General features: G+C 48.9%; 2 protein-coding genes and 1 long non-coding RNA gene across 6 annotated transcripts in view; 1 reads left to right on the forward strand and 2 right to left on the reverse strand.

Moving 5' to 3' along the window:
* LOC106861096 (GON-4-like protein) overlaps positions 1 to 8905 on the reverse strand; it is a 32427-nt gene extending 23522 nt beyond the window's left edge. Inside the window, exons 1-9 of the mRNA XM_088154732.1 lie at positions 8623 to 8905; positions 7010 to 7171; positions 6161 to 6357; positions 4800 to 4874; positions 4376 to 4426; positions 3701 to 3751; positions 3249 to 3344; positions 2934 to 3038; positions 1555 to 1725 (exon numbers count right to left, since the gene is read on the reverse strand). Coding sequence (XP_088010858.1) covers positions 1555 to 1725; positions 2934 to 3038; positions 3249 to 3344; positions 3701 to 3751; positions 4376 to 4426; positions 4800 to 4874; positions 6161 to 6357; positions 7010 to 7171; positions 8623 to 8890 — 1176 coding nt within the window. The 5' untranslated portion in view covers positions 8891 to 8905. The remainder of the gene's footprint in view (positions 1 to 1554; positions 1726 to 2933; positions 3039 to 3248; positions 3345 to 3700; positions 3752 to 4375; positions 4427 to 4799; positions 4875 to 6160; positions 6358 to 7009; positions 7172 to 8622) is intronic.
* Positions 8906 to 9352: 447 nt separating this feature from the next.
* SYT11 (synaptotagmin 11) lies at positions 9353 to 23382 on the forward strand. Of its 3 annotated transcripts, none has more exons than XM_088154737.1 (4): positions 9353 to 9520; positions 13026 to 13840; positions 17418 to 17538; positions 20391 to 23382. In XM_088154737.1, exons 1-4 carry the CDS (start codon positions 9487 to 9489, stop codon positions 20699 to 20701), a joined length of 1281 nt encoding a protein of 426 aa, XP_088010863.1. In that variant the 5' UTR covers positions 9353 to 9486; the 3' UTR covers positions 20702 to 23382. The 3 variants fall into 3 exon arrangements, with proteins under 3 accessions (XP_088010863.1, XP_088010862.1, XP_088010861.1); XM_088154736.1 differs by having other exon boundaries at positions 9365 to 9520; positions 20388 to 23382; XM_088154735.1 differs by having other exon boundaries at positions 9366 to 9520; positions 17418 to 17541.
* On the reverse strand, positions 14375 to 16460 carry LOC148220746 (uncharacterized). Of its 2 annotated transcripts, none has more exons than XR_015798648.1 (2): positions 15940 to 16460; positions 14375 to 14967 (listed from the first exon to the last, which is right to left on the reverse strand). It is a non-coding gene; the product is annotated as an uncharacterized LOC148220746 (long non-coding RNA). The 2 variants fall into 2 exon arrangements; XR_015798647.1 differs by having other exon boundaries at positions 14375 to 15784.
* Positions 23383 to 25137: the final 1755 nt, after the last annotated feature.

Here is a 25137-nt window from a genome sequence, read left to right on the forward strand (position 1 = left end):
CCAAAAATGATCCTGCTGCAGAGAGAATCGTTCGCTTCCGTAGCTTTCACTGCTCTCCCCGCATAGCTGCTGTTCTTTAGAACATTCTTTATATAATTTCTATAAATGATGCCCTGGGTTTTACCTTTTCTGTTTTTCAGAATCTCTGTTGCTTAGTGTGTAACTCTGGAACGTGACATTAGGTGTTAGTGAGTTCTCTTCAGAGGGGAGTGACAAAACTGTATCTTAAAAACCATTTCAACACCACACACACAGTATCTATTCTAATATTTGCAAAAGCCAATACCACAATCTGTATTTATAACACACTGAAGGCTTTTAATAAATCCCCCCTTTATTCTCTTCACCTTGTCCAGCCTCTGTTCAAGGCATCAAGGCCTGAGGGGAGCAGAACATTTTGGTGCCTCCAGGGATGGCCGAGTTCCCTCTGGCAGTGGTGCCACTGAGTCCTGGGTTTTAGCTTTTACATTTTTCAGAATCTCTGCTGCTCAGTGTGGAACTGAAGTTTCATATTAGGTGTTGATGAGTTCTCCTCACAGGGGAGTGACAAAACAATTCCTGCCCAGCTGGAGAATCAAGGACACCCAGTACCCAAAAATCAGAAACAAAGGAGAGGGAAAGGGGGCGAGCCAGGGGGCTGAGACTTCATAGCCTGGGGCTGTGCTTGGACAATTGACCCCAAGATGAACCAAAACTTATAAAAGTGTCAAACTCGTGACCAGGATCCATCTGGGATTTGATTTGGGTGTAGCCCCAGCCGGGCTCTCACACTGCCCGAAGTGAATCCTTTCAGTAAATCCCGATTTTATTCCTTTTGCTCTGTCTCTGCTCCAGCTCAGCCTTTCCAGGTAACATATATATAAATATTGCTCATTTATCAACTCTTATCTGCCACCCAGGAAGCAGTTTCCACTAGCAATATTTGATTCTTTCACTTATTTTTTACTCTGACATTAATCTGGAACAGCAGCCCAGCACTGTCTCTCCACCTCAGCCTTGCCCAGGAAAACAGAGCAGCAAAACTTCTCCCAGTATTAAAATGGGACACTGAGTCTCTTGGGAACCAAATTCCTCAGCTGTTAAGAGTAAAAATTGTGCCTGCAAAACGTAACTAAGCCAACAGGATAATTTTCAAAAGGAGAACTATTTTCATTAGTTATGTAAATATTAGAGTTACATTTAACAGCTGAAACAACAGCAGTGAGACTTATGAGCATACACAGAGTCACTACAGGAAACTAAAAGCCTGTGTCACCAACAATATTTTTAACAGCTCTGAATGCCCTGGACACCATGGAGACTCAATGTCACAGAATCAAAGAGCCATGGAATGGTTTGGATGGAAGGGGACCTTCCTTAGAAATCATGTTAGAACCCCCTGCCACGGGCAGGGACAGCTTCCACTAACCCAGGCTGCTCAGAGCTCCACTCAGCATCTGAAGTTACAGGAGGAGAGCAGAATGAAATAACAGGAGGAGCAGAGAACACCAGAAAGTGCCAGAAAAAAAACCACAAAGTCTCCTCCTCTCTAACAGATTTGAACCAACAGGGTACCTGGTAGGAGTCCATGCAGACAGGGCTCGAGGCCAGCTCTTCATCCACTGCATGCAGCTTCTCCATGAAGGTGCTGTCCTTGGTTTGCTTGGGTTTGGGAGGTGGTGGGGGTCCCATGGGAACTACTTCAGCACTGATGTGTCTGACAGGAGGTGTAGTGACCTTCTCCATCTAATTAAAAAGGTCTTTGTGTTAAAAGGTTTTATTCAGAACAGAAATTTTCCAAGGACAGAGTAAATCTCTTTTTCTGCTTGACCAGAAATGGGAGAAATGCTTCACAGAAAGACATGAATTTTTCCTATTACATAAATCACTTTGGTTTTCAGATAGTGCAAAGAAACATGAAGATTTGCTGGAAAGGAGACATTTGGAAGATTTGAGAATTAAGTCTCAACATTACCAGAGCTGAAAAACCTGAACACCAATTATTGTGGCAGAATCCTTCCAGAAACAAACTCATGGTGAGCAGAATGTGGAAATATCAGTATAACACTGCAGGCTTTGGTCCCAGTGTCAGTTCCCAGAGGCTTTCTGATTCTTCTTTGCTGATCCTTGGCCTGTACCACACTGCACCCACCACTCCCCCTGACTGTGCACAGTCACACCAACACCTTCATGCTTTTACCAAACTCACTTTCTGTCACTGGGGGGGTTTTTTGGGGTCCTTTTGGGATCCCTGAGGCTGCTTCTGCAGCCCTCAGTGACTGAGCACATTCCTGAGCCTTGTCCAGATGGAATTCTGGCTCGTGGGGAGCTCTCAGACCAGCACATGCAGAGAGGCACAAATCCATGGTTTATTCTATGAAGGCATCCTATCTACATATACCCACAGCTATTGTTTTACAGGGGTTTTTATAACTTTTGAGGGTTTTACAGTTTGCACCAATTACCAAGGGAATTCTACTTTCTGACCAATCCCTGAGGGATTTTACATTCAAAGCTGGCCTATGGATACTAAAAGAGAATAAGCCATTAATATTGAAGATAGATAAGAGGGTCTGCCAAGGGGGGGAAGCTAAATTCCTTTTTGTATTCGAACTTTTCACAAGCCATTTCTTATCTCTAAGCTATGGTTTCCCAAGGAGCTTGTTCTGAGGATGCAGGGAGACTTTCTTCTTTATTTTCTGCTCCCTCCACAACTGCCTACTCCTAAGCCAAGCACAGGAAACCATTCTCCTCAGAAATGATCAGAAAAATAATCACTACCTAAGGAACTGACAACTGTTTCCATTCCCAGAGCTTTATTTTAGACTCAGCCTTTCCTGAGGGGAAACGTGGCAGTGGGACCACTGCAATGTCCCCACAGCTTCAGGAATTGATGGTTTTTTGGGGGTTTGGATTCATAAATGAGGAACAGTGAGTGATTGCTCCAGTTTTACCTCACACAGTGTCCCTCCCTCCTCGTCAGAGGAGCGCCTTGTCCTGGATCTCTTGGCCCCACGAGGAGAAGAAGCCGTGCTCTCCACATCGCTCTCCAGCAAGCTCTGCAGGGCAACACGTGCACAACACTCTCAAACCATCAGGCCACAATCAGTAACTGCTCCAAAGAACATTTTCAAACACTCTCTTTCAGCCAAATGAATAGTAGAGCATTGAGGAATGATTATTGGAAGTGTCCAAATAAAGAGTGTTCTCCTGCCTCAGACACAGAGCTCTGTGCTGAACACACAGACCTGGGCACAAGCTGCATTTACCTCCTCTGCAGTCTCATCCTCATCTTCATCATCAGGCTGGTATTCTTCATCAGAGGAATCATCTTCCTCCAAAGGAATGTCCACAAACTGAGGTGGCTGCACAGAAGAGAAAGAGGGTGGCCACTGTTAACAGGAGGAGGAAGAGCTGCACTCTAAGGGTGCAAAGTCAGAGCAAATATTTCAAACTGAGGAAACACCCTGAAGCTCAGAAAGGAAAGCCTGAAGAAACCAAAGAAATAAATTACTAAAGGATTGGCAAAGGAAAGCAATGTGTGGAGAAGGTGCAAGAACAGGCACAAATGATTTAGTATTTACATGATGGGAAGTGCATGAGCAGACACCAGCTCAGAGATGGTTTCAGCACTCGAGTCTGCTCCAGCCCTCCACAAAATCTCTGCCTCTGCAGGAAGCCTCCAGCATGGTCTCCCCTTTCCCAGCAATAACTCACTTACCTTCATCTCATTTGCCTTCTTAATTGGAGAAATATTCCATGTTGGAATCACCTAGGGACAGCAAAAACACCTGGGCTGTGTCACACAGGCAGGGGCAACCCCATCAATCTAAGGAGCACCTGAGCTTGTGACCTTGATCTCCTCAGTGGCCAACAAGAACAGAGCTCAAACAAAGCCTTCAAAACTGCCATGGCATCTCCAGGAAGCAACTTCAGGACAATGGACACTGGGAATTCACTGCCCTTCCCAACCTGACCTGACCTGGCTGTGTGCTGCTCAGCTCAAATAAATCCTTTTTTATTCTTTTTAAAGGATTCTTTTCATTTCAAGACTCAAACCACACTTCTCTTAGAGGGTCACACAACCAAAGCCACTCACAGAACAACAGGACAGGCTGAGTTGGAAGGGACCCACCAGGATCATGAATCCAAGCCCTGGCCCTGCACAGACACCCCAATAACCCCACCCTGTGCTGGCAGTGCTGTCCAAAGGCTCCTGGAGCTCTGGCAGCCTCAGGGCTGTGCCCATTCCCTCTGGGGGAAAAACCTTTCCCTGATATCCAACACAAACCTCTCCTGGCACAGCTCCAGCCATTCCCTGGGGTGCTGTCACTGTCACAAAGAGCAGAGGTTGGAGCAGCCCCTTGGACAACAGGAAAAGCAGATATTTACTTACCCCTCCTTTCTCCACAACTTCCTTCAGCTTGGAACGAGTCATTTTGGGTTCCTGAGAGTTTAAAAACAAGGAACAGCAACAAATTCAGTCCTTTCCTTAATGACAAACTTTTCCCCAGCAACTCTTTACTATGAAGCTTTTCTCTTTTAAAAAATTACCTTTAAATGAATTACCTTTTAAACATCACCACAGTGACCTCAAAAATATCTCCTTATATTTCTGTTTCATAATTTACACTCAGACACTACTCACTTCATCCAGGTAACAAATCTGACAATGAAACCTAATTATTGTAACAGGTAAATTATTTATTTGTTCTGCCTCTTCTCCCCACATCCCATTATGGCCCAGGAAGGCAGAGTGGGGAAGGCTTTGTGCATTTGGAACAACTGATAAAAACAAACTGAGCAAGCTTTTTACTTACAAACAAAGGAATATCTTCTGTCTCACTGATGGCTGCTTTCATCATGGCCACCACGTGCTCATTTGTGATCACTTCCTAAAGAAACCCACAAAAAAGCAGGATGTTTATTAAACAGAAATATAACAAGTGTTAGAATAAACTACCTGGAAATAGGATGGGGAAATACTCAGTATTTGTAATTACACTGTAGCAAAAATGATTGTTCAGAGATCAGACAGTAAAATTTAAAGCAGCACAGCAGTGATTAAAACATTTGCACTCTCTGTGAATGCTCCCCAAAATCAATTCCCAGCAGAGAGAAAGAAAATAGTCAAAACAAACTGATATCAGTTGCCCTGATATCAGTAATCAGTCATGTCATGTCATCAGTAAAATGTGCTGATCCCAATCACAGGAGAAATGCTGCTGTGAAGCTGCAACACAAAACCTAAATCTTGATTAAACTTCAATCTTTAAGCACTCACAGGCTCCCAAAACAAGGGTGTAAATCTCTGCAGAAAGGATGGAATAATATCCAGTCTTTAAAACATTTTGCTACTGCATTCCAGCAAACACTGCACGTATTTAGGAGAAACAGAGGAAGGCAGGAGAGACACAAAATCCCAGCCTGCATTTTCTGAATGCTCCAGGGAAGGCAGGTGACTGAGAGGAACCTCCAGCCCTCCCAGAGCAGCACATGATAGAGAAAAACATAAATCTGGGGCACTTGCACAGAATCCACTGGTGAATCTGCCTGAAAAAAACATGGCAGTCCCCAGGTTGTTTGGCACAGGGATGGCAAAAAGGGAAAATATCTGAGATTACTTGGATTTGAACAATTCTGGCTGCAGGGAAAACAAAAGGTAGGATTTTTGATCCTGTGGGAAAATAAATACTATTGCTCTCCAGAGATGAACTGGAAAGACTCAACAGAGGTGCAGGGTTAAAGATTCACTCCAAAGCTGTGACAGCACAAATATTCTTCTGGCAGCTCCTCTCTAACTGAGAGCTGTGTGATGGAACCGAACTAAAAGTGATGCATTTCTGTCAGCACCACCAGAATTCCATCAGAATTTTATGATGAAACAGCTCATTCAAAAGAGGAAACAGAGTTCACACCTGCCCACGTGGGCCCAGAAGGATCATTTAATTAGTAATAATTTAATTAATTATCCCTGCTGCTGCTGCTCAGGAAAAGCAGAACAGGTGCCACTGTAAACTCAGGGGGATTGGGAACAAAGCAGGCTCCAGGTGAGTGGCACCACATGATCCCATCCTCACAGATTTATTCACAGGTTTCTTAGCAGACATCAGGGGGTGGGTGCTGGCCAAGAATCGGGAATCCAAGAGGCAGCAGCACTTCCCCAGGGCCCCACACTCACGTGCAGGATGTTCCTGACGTTCACCACGGTCAGGTTGTGCTGCTTGGCTCCGTCCTCCAGGGTGCGATCCAGGGACTCGTCCAGTTTGATGTCACAGGACAAGGAGCTCTCCTCTTCTGGGCTCTTCCCTTCTCTTTTCCTTTTGCTCGCCTTCCTCCTCCTCTTCCTCCTCTCCACATCCTCCCCGTCCTGCTCCTCTGAAAATCAGCACAAATGGAATCTAAAACCTCGGCTGCTTTGCCCGCTGTGGGAGGAGGAGTTTGAAAATAAACACAAACTGCAATCCTGCAGCTGCTGAAACAGCAAAACTTCCACCTGCTGATGTGAGACCACCCAAACAGAAACAGCCATGAGAGCCACAAAGTCTTCTGAATGATGGATTTAAGTTGTGCAGGACAGGAGTTCCTCATGCAGTTGCCACCTCCTCCAGAATGATTTTTATGGAATGGCCTCAGCAGCCTTTTTACACCTTTAACAACGTTGCAAAACTCCAGGTACCACCACAGCAAGAACAGGTTGCAGTTTCCAGGACTTAAAAAGCATTTTCCTGCTTTGCTGACTCAGAGAAAGGAAAGAATCATCATTTTCTCTGAAGCAGAGCAGTGATTTTTGGTAGCCAGAAATTGCAGAGATCAACTCCAGCAAGTTCCACTGGAACACCTGCACTTCACTGAGACACTGAATTATGGTGCACAAGATGAAAATCTTAAAAAAAAAAAAACAACCCTGCACCTACACAGCCCTCATCATCTTGACAATTTCACAGTTTGCTGGATCAGTCATATTTATCCAGTGGAATAAAGAGCCCCAAACCCAAATTTTCCTCCTCACTCTGCTGGGACCACTCACCAGCTCTGCTGTTCTTCAGTGGCTTCACGGTGCTGGGATTTCTGGCAGCCACCTGCAGGGAGCTTCTCCCTGGAGATTCTGGCACTGCACCAGGGGTTTCACTGGGACAAGGATCCCTCTGAGAATTCACTTCCACCTCTGTGTACAGCTTAGGGATTTTCCCTGCAAACACAACACCCAGCTGTAAGCAGAAACATCCCAGGGACACACAGGGCAAAGATAACACACCCAAGTGTGGGCTACACCTAACCCTAACTAATTAATTTTCCATTAATTTTCCATTGAATTTCGCATTCAAACACACCAAACCAACTGCACAAGTGTAACTCGTGATGCAGCTGCACAGGGCAGCAGCAGCCCCATCCTGCTGGAAACAGAGGCAGGCACAGAGATCCCATTCCAGCCTCACTATCAGCCATGCTCAAACCCACCCCGCCACAAAAGCCAACTGCCAGAACCTGGTGATTCGTTCAAAACACGGTTGTAGTCCCTGTTGTACAAATTCAGCTCTCACAGAAGGGACAGGCACAGCCAGGGGGTCATTCCCAGCTGGAACAGCACTGCTGGCTGCACCCTTGGGATGGATTTTCACGGCCAATGAGCCCACATGGCTGCAGGGGTGGCTACAAACCCTTCAAACCCTTCTTCTCCTGTTCTGGGAGATCCCAGTCATAGGAGAAATGCTGCTGTGAAGTTGCAACACAAAACCTAAATCTTGACTAAACTTCAATCTTTAAGCACTCACAGGCTCCCAAAACAAGGGTGTAAATCTCTGTAGAAAGTATAGAATAATATCCAATCTTTAAAACATTTTGCTACTGCATTCCAGCAAACATTGCACATATTTAGGAGAAAAAGAGGCCCACAGGTACCAAAGCCTAGAAAACCACTGGGAATTGTCCCATTCCACCTCCTTCTTTGACACATACTCAGTTTTCAGTCAAATCAGGGAGCTCATCACGGCAGCACGAGAACCAGAGACAACAAGTCTGAGAATCACAGAATCCATCGAGTCTGAGGGGTCACATCTGGGGCCACCTCCCTGCTCAGGGCAGTCCCAGGGCACAGGGCCCAGGGTTGTGGCCAGCTGGGTGTGGGATATCCCCAGGGACGAGGCTCCACAGCCTCTCTGGGCTCTGCCCAGGGCACGAGTTGTGCCTCCTGTGCAGGGACAATTGCTGGGCTCAGTCCCTGCCCGTGGCTCTGGGGCCATTGCTGGGCCTGGAGCAGAGCCTGGGCCCTGCTCTGCCCCTCGCTGCACTCAGGGACAGCCAGGTCTGAGGGAGCTGGGGCTCCTCTCCAGCCTCAGCAGATCATCCCTGACCTCACGGGGTAAAAACAAGGCCGGACTGTGCCTTTCCCACACAAGCACAGAATGGTTTGGGTTGGACGGGACCTTAAATCCCATCCGGTGCCACCCCCGCCATGGCAGGGACACCTTCCACTGTCCCAGGCTGCTCCAAGCCCTGTCCAACCTGGCTTGGGCACCTCCAAGTTTGAGCTCATTTTCATTCTAATCTATAACGCTTCCCAGGAAAAATAAAAAAAAAAAAAACAAACCAAAACAAACACCATAAAATCGCCGGGCCCAAAGCCGCCGCCCCTCTCGGTACCTTCCGCCGCCGGGCTGCCGGGGCCCGCGGGGAGCTCCTGCCCTGCGCTCGGGGCCGCTCTCCCGGGGGGTTTCCTCGCTCCCTTCGGCGATGCCTCCCCCGGCCCTTTCCCCGCGGGCCTGGCGGAGCCGCCGCCATCGCCAGCGCCGGTCACGGCGGAGCCTCCGGGCAGCTCCGCGTCCTCCCCGCGCTCCCTGGGGCTGGGCGGCCCCGCCGCCGCCGCCGCTCTGCGCTTTTTGCAGGGCAGCATCTTCAGCGCCAGCGCCATGGCGGCCGCGGGGCCGCTCCGGGGCCGCTCCGGGCCCCGCTCGGGCCGCCCGGTCCCGCTCCCCGCGCAGGAAGCGGAAGTGCCCGGGGCTCGCTCTGCGCATGCGCAATCGGGGCCGCTCCCGGCGGGGCCCCGGTGAGGCGGGGCCGGGGGGGGGGGGGGGGGGCACCGAGCGCGGCCACCGCCATCTTGGCTGGGTGCCACCGGCGGGGCGCGCTCCGAGCCCTCACACACACAGAGACGCGCACACACAAACCCCGGCGGCGGCGCCGCGCCCGCTGCCCGCCCGCCTGTGCCTCCGGGGGTGTCCCCGTGGGGCTGAGCGGGTCCGCCCGGCGCTGCCGCCCGCCCGCGCTCCCGGTGCCGTCGCCTCCCGGTGGGAGCGGGGCTGAGGCACAGCGGGCACACGCCCCGCGGCTCCGTGCCCGGAGCCCCGACAGTTGCCGAGTCACCGCCGGGCGGGGCCGCCGCGGGCGGGGCGGGGCCGGGCGGGGCGAGCGCCGCAGCGGGACCAGTCGGCAGCTCCTGCATCCCGGCCGCGAGAGCATCCTCCGCACCGGGCCCCGCACCCCCGCGGCCCCGGCCTCGGCGGGGCCATGGCCGAGATCACCAGTGTCCACCCCGGCTTCGGTGAGTGCGGCCGGGCCGCGGCGGCCCCGGCTGCGGCTCGTCCGCCCCGGCGGAGCACCCCGAGAGGAGCCCCCGGGGCCGGGCCGTGCGCGGCGCCTTCGGCCCGTTCCCGCCGGCCCGGGGCCTCCGCACCCGACAGCCGCGGCCCCTCAGCATCCCCCGGGCCCCTCAGCATCCCCCGGGCCCCGCTCCCGCAGCATCCCGCGGCCCCTCCGCCCCCGCGGGCCGGGCGATGCCGCTCCCCCCGCGGCCGCCGCCGCTCGCCGCCCGCTGCTGGGGCGGTGCCAGCGCTCGGCCGCGGCAGCGGGGCCGGTGCCGGCGCTCGGTGTCGGAGCGGGGGCCGGTGGCAGGTGCAGACCGGGCCGATGACGTGATGTCTGTGCCGGGCCGCGCCGCGCCCCGGCCTTTGTTCGCTCTCCCCGGGGCGGCTGCGGCACCGGCACCGGCGCCACAAGGCGGGGCCTGCCCGGGGCACCGGGGGATGACCGGGCCGGGGCGGGGAGGGGGAACCGGCTCCGGTGCCGGGAGAGCCGCGGGGGCCATGGGGAAGCTCCAAACCCCGCTCGGCCCCGCGCCCGGCGGCGTCGGGCCGAGCATCGCTCGGGTTTGGGATGGTTTTGGGTGCTCGGGATGGTTTAGGGTGCGTGGGTCTGGGAGGCTTTGAGTGCTCGGATTTGGGATGATTTTGGGTGCTTGGGTTTGAATGGTTTTGGGTGCTCGGGTTTGGGATATTTTTGGGTGCTCGGGTTTGGGATGGTTTTGGGTGCTCAGGTTTGGGATGGTTTTGGGTGCTCGGGTTTGGGATGGTTTTGGGTGCTCGGGTTTGGGATGGTTTTGGGTGCTCGGGTTTGGGATATTTTTGGGTGCTCGGGTTTGGGATGGTTTTGGGTGCTCAGGTCTGGGATGTTTTCGGGTGCTCGGGTTTGGGATAATTTTGGGTGCTCAGGTTTGGGATGGTTTTGGGTGCTCTGGTTTGGGATGTTTTCCGTGCTCGGGTTTGGGATTTTTTGGATGCAGCCCCAGGGTGAGGAGGGCGGGGGCTGCAGCTCCGGGGTTTTCTCCAGCTCTGAGCATCCAAAGCGCTGCCCCCGCCTGTCCTGCAGCTCCCCCTGACCTTCCCCTCCCACCCTCCAGCCCCTTTTCCTCTGAACCCCGAAGCTCTCAGGGATATTCCTCCATCCTGCACCATTTCTCTCATGGAAAACAAACCCACTTCCCTCTTACCTTGTGTTTCCTGGGATCCCAGAGCCACGTGCTGTCACCATTTAACCACTGGCCACCATTGGGGCATCCTTAGCAAACATCGAGTTTTAAAGGAGGTTTTCAGTGATTTTTGGTTTAGTTTCGGTCTAATTGTAGCATCACATCAGAACAAAGACCTCTTCCACAAAGTTTGGATAAAAAAAGCAAAGTCCTGCTGTGTTGGAGGGAGGTGTCAGGCTGTGCTGCCATTTCAGGTGGACACTGGGCACGGGGAGTGCTCTGAAAGCTGCAAAAGCTTCACTAAAATTTGGTTTAGGCAGCTTTAGATCAGTGTAGCTCTGAGCTGTAGGGAATTATGGAGACAGGAGTAATGGATGGATGGAAATGACATAAACAGGAGCCTTCAGGCAGGACAAGGGGGATTGTGAGGCACAAACAGGTGAGATGAGGTGGGACCCAGCAAACCTCCAGCCACATCATGAGGCTGAGGAGCTCTTTGCCAAAAAACATCATGGGAGCCAAATGTAAGACCTGAAATAATATTTAGAGTTGAAATCATTTTTAGAGTTACGATAATTCAGTGAAATAAAAGATTTATTTGGTGCTTTCTGGTGTCACTGTTGGGTGCTGCTTCTGAAATTGTGCCATCAGAGGTGCAGGAAGTGAAGGTACAAGAGCTGATCCCGTCAGGACACAATAGAAACAAAACACACACCAAGAAACAAGAATAAGAATGAGAACGAAGTTTCAGCATTTTTCTTACACATCCACCAAAGCCTTTTAAGCTGAGTTGTCTCCAAATGAGCTCTTCAAGACCATTTGCCTCATACCAGAGAGGGAACATTAAATGACAAACAAGTCGAGTTTTTTGAGGGTGTTTTGTCAATATTATGAATTCTTCTTGCTTTAGTTAATTCAATCCCAGGCTCTGCAGTGAGACCTGGGACAGGTTTCTCTATGGGATCAATCACCACAGCCACAGATTCCAGGTCAGAAAGGCTTCTGGCTAACTAAAAGTGGTTTTTCCAGTTTTGAGAGCAGGCAAAATAATCTTCCCTGAGCCTGTCAGGTGCTCAGTTTACAGCTTGTTATCCTCAGAAAATGGTGATGTGGGAAGAAGAGAGAAAACCCAAACTCAGGGTGCTCTCTGTAGCTCCAAGGATGAGGTTGAAGATTATTTCCTCCTGTTTGTGGTACAGAATGAAGAGGAAAGTGAGACAGGTTTACCTTTTTTTTAACCAACTGTCTCATTTGGGTACTGCCAGGGTTGTCACGACAAGGGTTTTTGGTAAAGGAGTGGTTTTGTACAATTTGTGAAGGAAAGAGACATAGGGTTAGAGGGCTTTTTGTTTGTTTGTTTGTTTGTTTGCTGGCTTCCAAAAAATAAAAGAAAATGGCTTTAAAACCAGGAATAAAAAAAATCAAGTTACATGAAGAGCCTGGCTCTACCTTCCTAAAACCTCCCACCAAGGAACTGAAGACAGCAAAAAATCCTCTCCTTTTCTCCCCTTTGAAGACTGAACAAACCCCAGCTCTTTTTGCATCTCTCTCCATCCTCCATCCCCCCAGCCTTTCTCAGAGTTGCTGGAGGATGTCAGTGCAGTGTCCTGGGGAGCTCAGCACCTCTGGTTTCATTCTGTGCCTTGGTGCAACTTCTCCAGCATCATCCATTAGCAAATAAACAGATAAAAATGAACAGGGTATATATATTTTTTTAATTCTGCTTTGCCATTACTGATTAACACAGTTGGCATAAAATCTAGAAAATATCAGATAATCCCTAAATCTAAGCCCAGGATTTTCTGTCTGTTGGTTTGGACACTGGATTTCCATGGGAGATTTCACGTTTACCCTTGGCCTCAGCCACAAGGACCAGGGGAAAACAACCATTTCAGGGCAAATTTTATTTTAAAAAATTTATTAATGAAGAATATTTCAGATCCAGCATTATGGCCACGTTTGTTACTCCTTCCTTGTTGTGAAAATAGAATTGTGTAACGTTCCTGAACAGGGCATTAAAAAAATCAAAGAAAATGCTTCCTGCACATCAAGAGCCCGCGTTCCTATGGAGATGCTGGTGATGCAGGAGCTGGGCTTGGCAAGATAAGGCAATCAACAGTTTGAGATCCTGAGCTCATGGAACACGGGTCAGGCACGCCTTAGGAGTGTGAGAAATAGATTTAGAAATAGGAGAGATGTCTGGGGAAGCTGTGCTGGGCAGATCCCAGCACGAGGAGCTCGGCAGGACTGTGTAGATCTGCAGCCAGGTGTGCTGGGCCCTCACTGCCTTGTCTTCCCACAGATGTGTCTCCCGTGGTGGCAGGACTCATTGGAGCCACTGTCCTGGTGGTTTCTGTCTCAGTCACAGTCTTTGTGTGGACATGCTGTCACCAGCAGGCAGAAAAGAAGCACAAAACCCCCCCGTACAAATTCATTCACATGCTGAAAGGCATCAGCATCTACCCGGAGACCTTGAGCAACAAGAAGAAAATCAACCGGATCCGGAGAGACAAGAACGGCACGGCCAGGGAGGGGGGCAGGGGCAACCTCCTGGTGGATGCAGCTGAATCTGGGCTGGTGGGCCCTGACAAGGCTCTGGATGGACCCCCCCACGTCGACCAGCTCCCCATCAAAGTAGATTATGGAGATGAACTCAGCCCAGATCAAAGCCTCACTCCAGGAGGGAGTAAAACCTCCTCCCCCTCCTCCCCGGGTGATGATGTCATGCTGGGAGACCTGACTTTCTCAGTGGACTACAACTTCCCCAAAAAGGCACTGGTGGTCACCATCCAGGAGGCCCACGGGCTGCCCGTGATGGATGAGCACACCCAGAGCTCTGACCCCTACATCAAGATGACAATTCTGCCCGACAAGAGGCACCGTGTCAAGACCCGAGTGCTCCGCAAGACCCTGGAGCCGGTGTTTGACGAGACCTTCACCTTCTATGGCATCCCCTACAGCCAGCTGCAGGACCTGGTGCTGCACTTCCTGGTGCTCAGCTTCGACCGCTTCTCCCGGGATGATGTCATCGGCGAGGTGATGGTGCCCCTCGCAGGGGTGGATCCCAGCACTGGCAAGGTGCAGCTCACCAGGGAGATCCTCAAAAGGAACATCCAGGTAAGCTGGCACTGTCGAGGCACTCCACGCTTCAGAAGGCTAAGACCTGTTTGTTACAGCAGCACGCTGTCTTTTACACCCTCTGCACCATTTACACTTTCACATTGGTCACAATAAATCAGTATTCTGTCTTTTACACCCTCTGCACCATTTACACTTTCACATTGGTCACAATAAATCAGTATTTTGTCTTTTACACCCTCTGCACCATTTACACTTTCACATTGGTCACAATAAATCAGTATTCTGTCTTTTACACCCTCTGCACTATTTACACTTTCACACTGGTCACAATAAATCAGTATTCTGTCTTTTACACCCTCTGCACCATTTACACTTTCATATTGGTCACAGTAAGTCATCATGTTGTCTTTTATACCCTCTACACCATTTGCATTTTCATATTAGTCACAATAAGTCAACACGTTGTCTTTTATACCCTCTACATAGTTCACATTTCCATATTGGTCACAATAAGTCAGTATTCTGTCTTTTACACCCTCTGCACCATTTACACTTTCATATTGGTCACAATAAGTCAGTATTCTGTCTTTTACACCCTCTGCACCATTTACACTTTCATATTGGTCACAATAAGTCAGTATTCTGTCTTTTATACCCTCTACATGTTTACACTTTCATATTGGTCACAATAAGTCAGTATTCTGTCTTTTATACCCTCTACATGTTTACACTTTCATATTGGTCACAATAAGTCAACATAAAGTTCATTGGTGTAAAACCATCTACGCCTCTTATTTCCACAAAACTTTTCTAAAAATACTTTTCCCAGCTCAGGTTTTCTTTCCACTTATCTTCTTCTCCTCCTTCTCTTCTTGGTCTCCAGGCCAGTGGCCTTGATAGAATACTTTACTTTTCAGCAATAACCCTTATTCATGAACCCTCTGTGGCCCACAGAGCAGCTGGGAGTCCTGCCTTCCATCCAGGGTGACTCAAACCCTGTGTTTGAGCTTTTGATCCAGGATCTTCCATGGTTTAACCAGCAGGAATAATGCAGATCCTCAGCCATGCTGCCTGGTTTTCCCCAGATGTGTATTTTTGGTGTGCTTTTAGCTGGGCACTTCTCTGCTGTGTGGTGATGGCAATTGGATAAGGTTTTGTCACTCCTGAGGCACAGGAATGATGAATGTTATGATGGATGGTGGCAAGAAAAAAGGCAAATTCCCATCTCCAAATAATGTGATAACAGGACATTCATCTGCAAACCTCAGGGAGAGAGGGAGATTTCTCTGATCTGACCACTTTAGACCCCTCTACTTGGAATTATTGACAGCTGAATTGTGGCTGTAAAATGTATCAGCAGAGCCTGAGTGGATTCCCCTTGTCCTGGAGCAGAAATCAGGAATCCCACCCCAGATGGGTTGGATTGGGAACAAAATGCAGACATCTAAAATTTGGGTGAAATGAATCCCAGTGCAATGAATCCCACTCTTAGTGCCTGGTGCTGTAAACAGAAGAATGCAGATGTTTGTGTGCTCAAGAGGAGGAGGAGGAGGCAGAGGAGGAGGAAGTTCAGATTTTAATCTTTTTGCTCAGTTGGTTTCTGCTGCCCATCTCAAAAGCAAAAGGCATTTGGGCTCCCTTATTGCTGCAACAGCTTGGAAATCATTGCTGGGCTCTATCAAATCCTTCCTCATGTCCTAGAATGGCATCATTTAACTTGAAATGTTCCTGATTTATCAGATGTTTTGGTTTTTTGGTAGGTTTTTTTTGTGTGTGTGTGTGTATGTGGTTTTTTTGTTTGGTTTTGGGCTTTTTGTTTTGTTTTTTCTCAGTATTATTCTATGTCATGACCTCAACAAAATAAGAGTTCTGGCAATTACTTTGCTGTTCTTCAGTTCTAGGAATGCTTTACATTATGATAAAACAAGTAGCTGGTTCAGGGTCTTTAATATTTTTTTTTTTTCAGTGCATTGATTGGATCTGTTAGAAGTAATAGATTAAAAATAGATGATAGATTAAAATAAAATAATTTTCAAATATTAAAATATATATTAAAATTAAATATTTAAATATAAATAATTTTAATCAAGGATGCAAATTATTTAATATTTGTAAATAATCAAAAATGGATTTACCTTGGTGCCAGATGTGCATGCTTGAAAAATCTGCATCATTCCACGGTGCCAAAGCAGCCATCACTGGATAAAGTGTGTCAGGAGCTTTCAAAATCTGGGACAGAGAATTGCATTTAACACCCAGCAATGACCCAGTGACCCAAGCCAGGCCTACATCCCATCCTAGTGAACATCCCCAATAATTTCTAACTGACAATAGCAGACTTAAAATGACTTTGAAGCAGAATCCCAGAATGATTTGGGTTGGAAAGGAGCTTAAAGATCATCTCATTCCAACCCCATGCCATGGGCAGGGACACCTTAAGACCAGAAAACCCCAAAAGTCTTCAAAACATCCTCACCCACTCAAAAAAAAATCTCTCCTTGGCTCTTATATTCTTCTGTATCCAAGGAACCAAAGTTGCAAACATTTCCCTTCCAGGAATTTGCTCGTGTATTTGTTCTCCTGCTGAAATTTTGCATGAGCAGTAAATTCCCAGCAGCTGGATTTCCATGGTCCCTTCCAACCCAGGATAATTATCATTCTGTGATTCCCTGCGTTTGAAAAACTCCTGTTCAACACACAGAAACCACTCAAATGAAAAGGAACCACGCAAAGAAAAGGAACATTTTCCAGGCTGAAGTTCACACTCTGCTTTTTTCCTGCTAAGCTGAGCAGAGGAGCATGGGCAGAACTTCCCCTCAGAGCACAGAGTGGGGCATTGGCTGTTCTGAAAGGAGAAAAAATCCCTTCCTTGGGGCCTCAGGAGCCTTTGCTCTGCCAGATCCCAGTCCCTGATGGGGCAGGGGGAGGTTTGGGAGAATCTGGGAGAGAGCCCCAAGTTTTGGCAGCTCTGTGAGTGACAGCACAGAGTTTACCTTTGTTCACCTTGACAGCAAATAAACTCCATCTCAATTAGTGCCAGCCCAGTGGAAGTTAACACACACCATCTGGAAACCAAAACTAATTATCTTAATCTTATGTTAATGCCATGTTACTCTTTGAAAGGATGCACAGCAGGTTTAACTGAGATCCAAGATAAAACCTGCTCTGGTTTTATCTTCTTTCAATCTTTTTATCTCCTTTTAATCTTCATGCTGGAGCTTTGCAGGTGAACTCATGGTGAGATTGTCAGGACACTCCTGAAGAGCCTGAGGGGCTCAGCTACTGAAGCTCCACCAAAAATCAGTGGAATTTGAGCTCCTAAACCCCTCAGAGCCCTTTAGTAACAGATCTCCAAAGGCAGCCTCTCACAAGGTCCCACCAGGTTTCCCCTCCCAGAATTGCAGAGTTCCAGGCTCTGGAGATGTTCTCAGATGTGGGGTGAGCACGGGGTGCTTTCCCTTCTGCAGCTGGGCCACCAAAAACGACCTGTGGCTCATTTTCCCACTCTTTAGGCATTTAGCACAAGGAAAGGAAATTCTGGGCACCTCCAGAAATTGCTCCTGTGTCTAAGACCACCTTGTCCTAACGAGTTCTGTGTGTTCCACCCTGGCAGAAATGCATCAGCAGAGGGGAGCTGCAGGTGTCCCTGTCCTACCAGCCCGTGGCACAGAGGATGACTGTGGTGGTGCTGAAAGCCAGGCATTTGCCAAAGATGGACATCACTGGCCTCTCAGGTAGAAGCTATTTTCTCCAGCTCTGAGTGGGTGGGACAAAGATAAATCCCCAAAGTTCACTTGCAGGGCTTTTATCTTGTTTTGCCTGGAGATCTTTGTTGTTCACACATTTTTCCTCCCATTTTCCTGAAGGGTGATGGATTGCTCCGAGTGCTCCATCACTCACCTGTGGGGGGTTGTGCAGAGCAGCCCAAATCCTTTCTGCTGCTTCGTGCAGCCAGGGGTTTGTGAAGGCAGCAGCTCTGGATGTTCCATGGCATCCATTGGCTGAGGCCAATGGAGTGAGGAAAACTGGAAAAACTGGCTGGGAGGGGCTGGACACGAGCCCAGGTGTGCCCAGATGTGCACAGGTGGCACAATGGCACCAGGACCAGCCCCAGCGTGGGCACAGGACCAGGGCAGTGCCCCAAATCCTGGGGTCAGTTTTGGGCTCCTCATTTCAAGAAAGACATTGAAGGGCTTGGAGCATGTCCAGAGCTGGGGAAAGGGCTGGAGAATTCCTGAGGGAGCTGGGAAGGGGCTGGAGAATTCCTGGGGGAGCTGGGAAGGGGCTCAGCCTGGAGAAAAGGGGATCAGGGGGGCTCTTGTGGCCCTGACAGGAGGGGACAGCTGGGGGGATTTGGGATCTGGGAACAGGGACAGGAGGAGAGGGAACGGCCTCGGGCTGGGCCAGGGGAGCTCAGGGTGGAGAGCAGCAGGAATTTCCCCATGGAAAGGGTGGTCAGGGATTGGAATTGCCCAGGGAGGGTGGGATCCCCATCCCTGGGGGTGGCACTGGGTGCTCTGGGCTGGGGACAGGGTGGGGATGGGGCACTGGGTGCTCTGGGAGGGCTTTTCCCAGCTCAGTCATTCCATGATTCTGAGCTCTGTGGTCCTGAGCAGCACTGCTTCCATGGCTGTGTTTGAAAAGAGGAGCAGCTGTTCTGGCTTTCCTATTTCACAGATTTTCACTCTCCTGAATCCCCTCAGCAAAGTCCCCTCAGGATTATGGGGAAATGGTTGGAATCAACTTGAGATTCAGTCACAGCCTGACTGAGAACAAACATAGTCCTGGTTTTGGAGCTTTCTCCTGGGCACCTCAGAGGGAATGCAGACAAATGCAGACTAGGCTTAATTATTGGAGGCTCTACATTTTACTCTTTCTTTAAGAAAAAAAAAAAAAAAAGAAAAAGCTGTGCATGTGTAGTCTCCAGCCACAGGATAAAATTTTCAGTGATGAAATCTGCAGAATCTTGTGACTAACACTGTTTATTTATATGATCTTTGTATTATGCATAAGCCCATTTCAACTGGGTTTAAAAAAAAAAAAAAAAAGGTGAAAAAGAGGCAGTGCCAGCTGGGCAAGGGCCTTCCAGCTTCAAAACTTGTGTGGAATGAAAAAAAAAAAAAAAATCCCTCAGTGCCTGGTATCTTGATTGTAATCCTCCACCAGTGTCTGCATAAAGAGCAGCTGCCCAAGGCCTGGGGGAGGCTGGGGGGAGAAGGGAGGCTTTGTTTTAAACTTTATTCTTTCCCAGTACCTTCTGCTGGCAGCATTTCCCATCTGCAAATTATTGAAAGTGCCTCGAGCCTGTGTTGGGCTGTCCTGAACAAAGGGGGGGTGCTCAGTGTGGGGCACAGAGGGATTTGGGGTGACCCCAGTGCTGGAAGGAGCCAACAGGGACAGGGATTGTTTATGAGGGCCTGGACAAGGGAGAAAGGCTTCAAACTGCCAGAGGGCAGGGCTAGATGGGATATGGGGATGGAATTGTTCCCTGTGAGGTGGCTGAGGGTGCCTGTCTTGGTTTGAGGGACAGGTGTCTGCTGAGAAAGGCAGGAGCCTCTTTTTAAAATGGACAATGTAAACCCCCTCCCTCCAAACTATTATGGTTTTGACATTAAGGGTCTTTCAGGCAAAGATATGGGAATGGGAATAACAGTTCTTTACTGGGAAAATTAAAGCAGAAATCCAGCATTGCAGAGAACAAACCCAAAACACTGCCAGAGTCAGAACCCAAGCTGATCCCCCATCAGTCAGGGCTTGGTGCAGTCCCATTCCATGGTGGCTGCAATCCTGCAGTGACAGATGTGGTTCTGCTGGAGCAGGGCTCCTGCACAAGGTGCAGTTTTCCTCCAAAGCTGCAGGGATGATGTGCAAGGCTCTGGTTTTCCTCTGGGATCCAGTGGGAAAAGGCTGCTCTGCTGTTCCAAATCCCAGCTTTGATCTGGGTAGGAAATGCTCTGCTCCTCCCCCTGGGTGGGGCATCTCCCAATGGGATGGTGGAATTTGATCAGTTAATTAGTGAGATTCAATGGGATGATGTAATTTTATCAGCCATGCAGTGGGACCCAGTGGGATGATGGAATTTGATCAGTTAATTAGTGGGACCCAGTGGGATGATGGAATTTGATCAGTTAATTAGTGGGACCCAATGGGATGGTGGAATTTGATCAGTTAATTAGTGGGACCCAGTGGGATGATGGAATTTTATCAGCCATGCCCTGGGACTCCATGGCCCATGAACAGGAGAGATCTCCTGGAGGGAGGATGGGTTTGGAAAAGATAAAGAACCCTGCCCCAGCTGCTTTAACAGCTGGCCCATGAACAGGAGAGATCTCCCCCAGAGATCAGGATCACTGCCCCAGCTGCTTTAACAGCTGGTGACAGAATCCAGACTTTGGGGCACATCCTGTATTGCAACTGTGGCTGCCCCTGCCTCCCTGGCAGTGTCCAAGGCCAGGCTGGGGCAGTGGAAGGTTTCCCTGCCCATGGAATGAGATTTTTGAGTCCCTCCCAGTCCAAACCAGTGCTTACCAGTGACCCCGAGGCCGCCCTGGGCTGTGTCATTGGCTGCTCCCTCTCCCCCCAGCAGACCCCTACGTCAAGGTGAACGTTTACTACGGGCGCAAACGCATCGCCAAGAAGAAAACCCACGTCAAGAAGTGCACTTTGAACCCCATCTTCAACGAGTCCTTCATCTACGACATCCCCGCGGATCTGCTGCCCGACATCAGCATCGAGTTCCTGGTCATCGATTTCGACCGCACCACCAAGAACGAGGTCGTGGGGCGGCTGATCCTGGGCGCTCACAGCGGCAGCGCCGCCGGCGCCGAGCACTGGCGCCAGGTCTGCGACAGCCCCAGGAAAGCCGTGGCCAAATGGCACAGCCTGAGCGAGTACTGAGCACCGAGGACACACCCCAGCTTTGTTTTAGCTGTAGGACTAAACTACTTTTCGTTGAGAAGCAGCAGCTGATTGGTGATCTCTTAGTGATGTGGTTTTTGCAGGGCACTAAATGAAAAAAAAAAAAAAAAACCGAAAAAAAAAATAATTCTAAGGAGCGTTAAAAAAAAAAAAAAAACAAACAAAAAACGATGGGGAATAAATAATTTAAAGAAAAGGAAAAAAAAGGTACCACGAATATATATAACAGTGTAATCACGCTATTGCATGCCTACTACAAACTGAAATTAGTATAACTGCCAATATCAAGTTGCAGGTTTTAATACAATTATCTGTCACTATGGAAGTTGTGTTTGTGCCGAGCTGTCTTTGCTGGTATTCACCAAGATTGGCCTGTCTTCATTAGGCTTCTCCCAAAGTTTCTGAATTCTGCTGTTTAACCTCTAGTTTCTTGTTAGTTTTGCCTGCCCATTGGTTCTTGCAGTTCTGTTCTGTGCTGGTTTGGGAGTCCCCCCTGCGTTTCCATGTAGAGCTGGGTTAGAATTCTGCACTGGCACAAAAGGAAAATACAGGGAAAATGGCACTGGCCTCCAGAGTAGAAACAATTCTGTGTCAGGCACTGAAATCCTTGTTGTTGTGATGTACCTGGGGAGCTGTGAGGTCACAACATCCAAAATGACTCTAAAATCCAAACCCCAACCAACTGATCCCGTTGCTTTTGCCACATGGGGGTCACACAGGCAGGATCTCATCTCCCAGACTGTAGGAATTGGGGAAATCCTGCTCAGTTTCATTTTATTTCATCTTGTCTGTGCATGAAGAGCCCAAGCAAACCCAAACACTGATGTGTCATTGATTGGTAAGGAAACTCTTAAACATTAAATGTCAAATTCTACCTGGCTGATAATTTCTGTTTAATGGCAAAACAAATCTGAGATAGGGAAAGGTCCTGGAGGCAGAGCTTATCCATGAAAATCTGACAAAGCTTCCCTTCATCCATGCTGGAGCCAATCTGCATTAGACACGATCCTGCAGTCACCTAAGAGCCAGCTCCCCAAAGAAGAATAAACACAGGGCAAAGCCTGGCACTAAAAATGTGCCAGACCTGGAGTTTCAAGGCAGCTTGGAGGAATCCTGAAATCCTGCCTGACTTCTGAGTCTGGGAACCACCTGCAAGGGGAAGGATGGCCCTGACCAGAGGGACCTTGAGCACCTCAGGCTGTTTTAACCCTGCAGAGTCAGGAATTTGGAAGAGAAGTTCATAAAGGTTGGCAGCAGCTGCCTGAGATGTGGTGCTGCTCACACAGCCCTGGAGCTGCCTTTGGATGCAAGCAGAGCATCCTGGCATGGATTTGGGTTTTCTGGCCACAGCTAAGGGTGATAACTGGCAGCAAATAATTCATGGTAACCAGTGTTGGTGAATTGAGCAGAAATAATGATAAATAAAATTGTTCCTGGGCTCTCCAGGGGAAATGCAGAAGCAGAATTGGGTTTGCAAAGAGGCTCCTTGACAGCCCCAGGTTTTCAGGAAAGCTTTGGTTGCTCCCAGGCAGCCAGGCTGCTCTGAGCCCTGTGGGATGCAAGCAGCAATGCAAATAACAGATTATCATTTTTTAAACATTAAGATCATTTAACTACTTAACAGCACTTGATTACTGAATTTTAGATCCCTGTTGGAAAAATGATCCTTTCCACTTTCTTTGCCCCCTGAAATGGGAATAACTGAGCAAGGCTCTCCTGGCTCCCCACGAGGCACCAGGGGAGCAGCAGCTCTGTATGAACAGACAGCACTTGGTGAGCTGCCACCAACTCTGGCATCTCTTCCTAAGGCATTATTTTTGGAAAGCTGATTTTTCTCACTCACTGGCCCTCCCTCCCAGGCTGCAGCTCCATTTCTCAGCAGACACAAGCATTGACTTTGTTCCCCTTCACCCATCCCCATGGCCAGGATTTCTGCCTGAGGTTGTAGTAGATTTTATCAGTGTCTTAAATGCTTTCTAGCTCGAGCTCTGTGGCTCACAGAGAACGAGTTCCCCGTTGGAAATTGCTGTAGATCTCTTTCAATCCTCGTTTTTTTTTTTTCTTTTTTTTTTTTTGCACTAAGCAATTGTGCTGCTGCAATTCAAGCAACTGTCACGACTTTCCCTCACAACATGCTTTCCAACACCACTCCAAAGATCTGACCAGGACTAACAGCAGCAACAACAAAATTCCCCTCTCCCTTCGGTGTGAAAAGCATGACTAAGCCTAGATGATCTTAAGATTCCTTTAGTTGCAAAGGAAATTGAATTTCTTGTCAAGGAAACATGCTCAGGGTAAATAGACTTAGGCTATCGGGCAGGTAGGAGTAGCTCCAACACTCTTCTGGAATAATAGGAAACTGAAAATGTGCAGATATATATTTTTTAAAACATAAAATAGACAGTAAGTGACAGCGGACTCACTGTAAAATCTCCCAGGTGTGGTTATTCTTTACCTTGTGTCTTCTATTGTAAAATGAACTTGGACAGTTACAACTTTGTGTGGAAAAATAAAAAAAAAAAGAAAAAAGGCAAAAAACCTAACTCAACCTGTGTGAAACTGCATAATGCTATAAGCTAACCTACATTCTGTAATGCTACCTTGTATGTTGAATTTGTTAACGCACATTGAGCGTGCAAATAAAAATTAAATCACTTTAATTTTGCTGCCTTTGCCGTCTGTGACCGTGGGCAACAACCAACACGACTGAACACTGAGGATTTGCTTCTATAAATATGCATTTCTGCTGAAAATGTGCATTTAATTCACAGGAAAAGCACACACAGAATAAATCTCAGTGGAGTAAAGAAACACATCAGAATCCTGGCACAATTAAGTATTAAATTAAGGCAGGTCTGGAGGAGAGAAGGATTCAGGGTGACCTGACTGTGGTCATCCAGCACCTGAAGGAGCCAACAAGGAAAATGGAAAAAGAGATTTTATTTAGAGAGGCCTGGAGTGACAGGACAAGGAGGAATGGCTTCAAATTCAAAGAGGAGCTTTAGTTTGGATTTTGGGAAGAAATTCCTCCCTGGGAGGGTGGGCAGGGCTGGCACAGGTGCCCAGAGCAGCCCTGGATCCCTGGCAGTGTCCCAGGCCAGGCTGGATGGGTTTGGAGCAGCCTGGGATGGTGGAGGTGTCCCTGCCATGGCAGGGGTGGCACTGGATGGGCTTTAAGGTCCCTCCCAACCCCAACCATTCCATGATAACACTTTTTACTTAACCCTTAGCCCATCCCAAAACGTCAGTAACCCCCACAGCATTATAATTTGGTTTCATTTGGCATGAACAAATATCATTAAGTTGAATCTAAGTGGGAAGAAAGGACATTACGTGGGCAGAAAAAGAAGCAATTTGATGCCAGGGTTTGTAATTCAGCAGCGTTCCTGGAGCCCTGGTGAAAGCTGAATTCTCCAGGAATGTTTTTGTCCATCCTGCCCCGTGCAGTCCCCCCTCAAGGGCAGGGATTTGGCTTCTGGGGTTTGTTTTTCTGCAGCTGCCCATCAACACCACCCAGAACAACACTGCTGGGCACAGAGCCACGGCTTCAGAAAACGCCAAACAGCCCCGGGCTGGGTTTCCCCAGCAACAGATTCCAGCCTTGCCTCGGCTCCCTGCTCTCCTGGGGAGCTCCTGAGCAGCAAAGAACTCGCAGAGCTGCTGCAGGTGCCTCAGAAGGAGCTGCAGGTGCCTCAGAAGGAGCTGCAGGTGTCTCAGAAGGAGCTGCAGGTGTCTCAGAAGGAGCTGCAGGTGCCTCAGAAGGAGCTGCAGGTCTCACCTGTGAGGAGCCAGGAGCTTTCAGCCCAGGATTTACAGAGGGAGGTGATGACCCTGGAAAAGGAATGTGGCCAGTTCAACATTCCTTGGTGCTGAGCATCACAGAACGATGGTTTGGGGTTGGAAAGGACCTTAAAAATCATCCAGTCCCACTCCCTGCCCTGGACAGGGACATCTCCCACCAGCCCAGGATGCTCCAAACCCCATCCAAGCTGGCCTTGGGCACTTGGAGCAGCACCAGCTGCTCTGGGATGTCACAATGTCCCCTGCCCTGGAGCACCTCGTGTGCCTCCTCCAACACCACCAGAGTTAACACCAAAATCTGACTCTGGCACGAAAGCAAAACCAATCCAAGTGCAGCAGGGACTGTCCCAGTCACACTGGGGATGGAGGGACTGGAAGACACAAATTTATTGAGCTTGGCCAGAGTCCTGCTCTGGAGATTTCATTCCAAAGTTTCCCTCAGCAGTGACGGCCAGAGAAGGTGCTGGAGACACAAAATTACCAGAAACCAGAAAGTAATGAATGACCCCCTGGACTCAGGGTTGAGATCATCAGGGTGACATAAATGCAGCCTTCCAGGACCTGAAGGAACCCATAAAAAAAGATGGAGAGAGATTATTTGCAAGGGCCTGGAG

The sequence above is a fragment of the Sturnus vulgaris genome, chromosome 31 (assembly GCF_052056855.1).
Source record: "Sturnus vulgaris isolate bStuVul1 chromosome 31, bStuVul1.hap1, whole genome shotgun sequence".
Taxonomy (NCBI): domain Eukaryota; kingdom Metazoa; phylum Chordata; class Aves; order Passeriformes; family Sturnidae; genus Sturnus; species Sturnus vulgaris.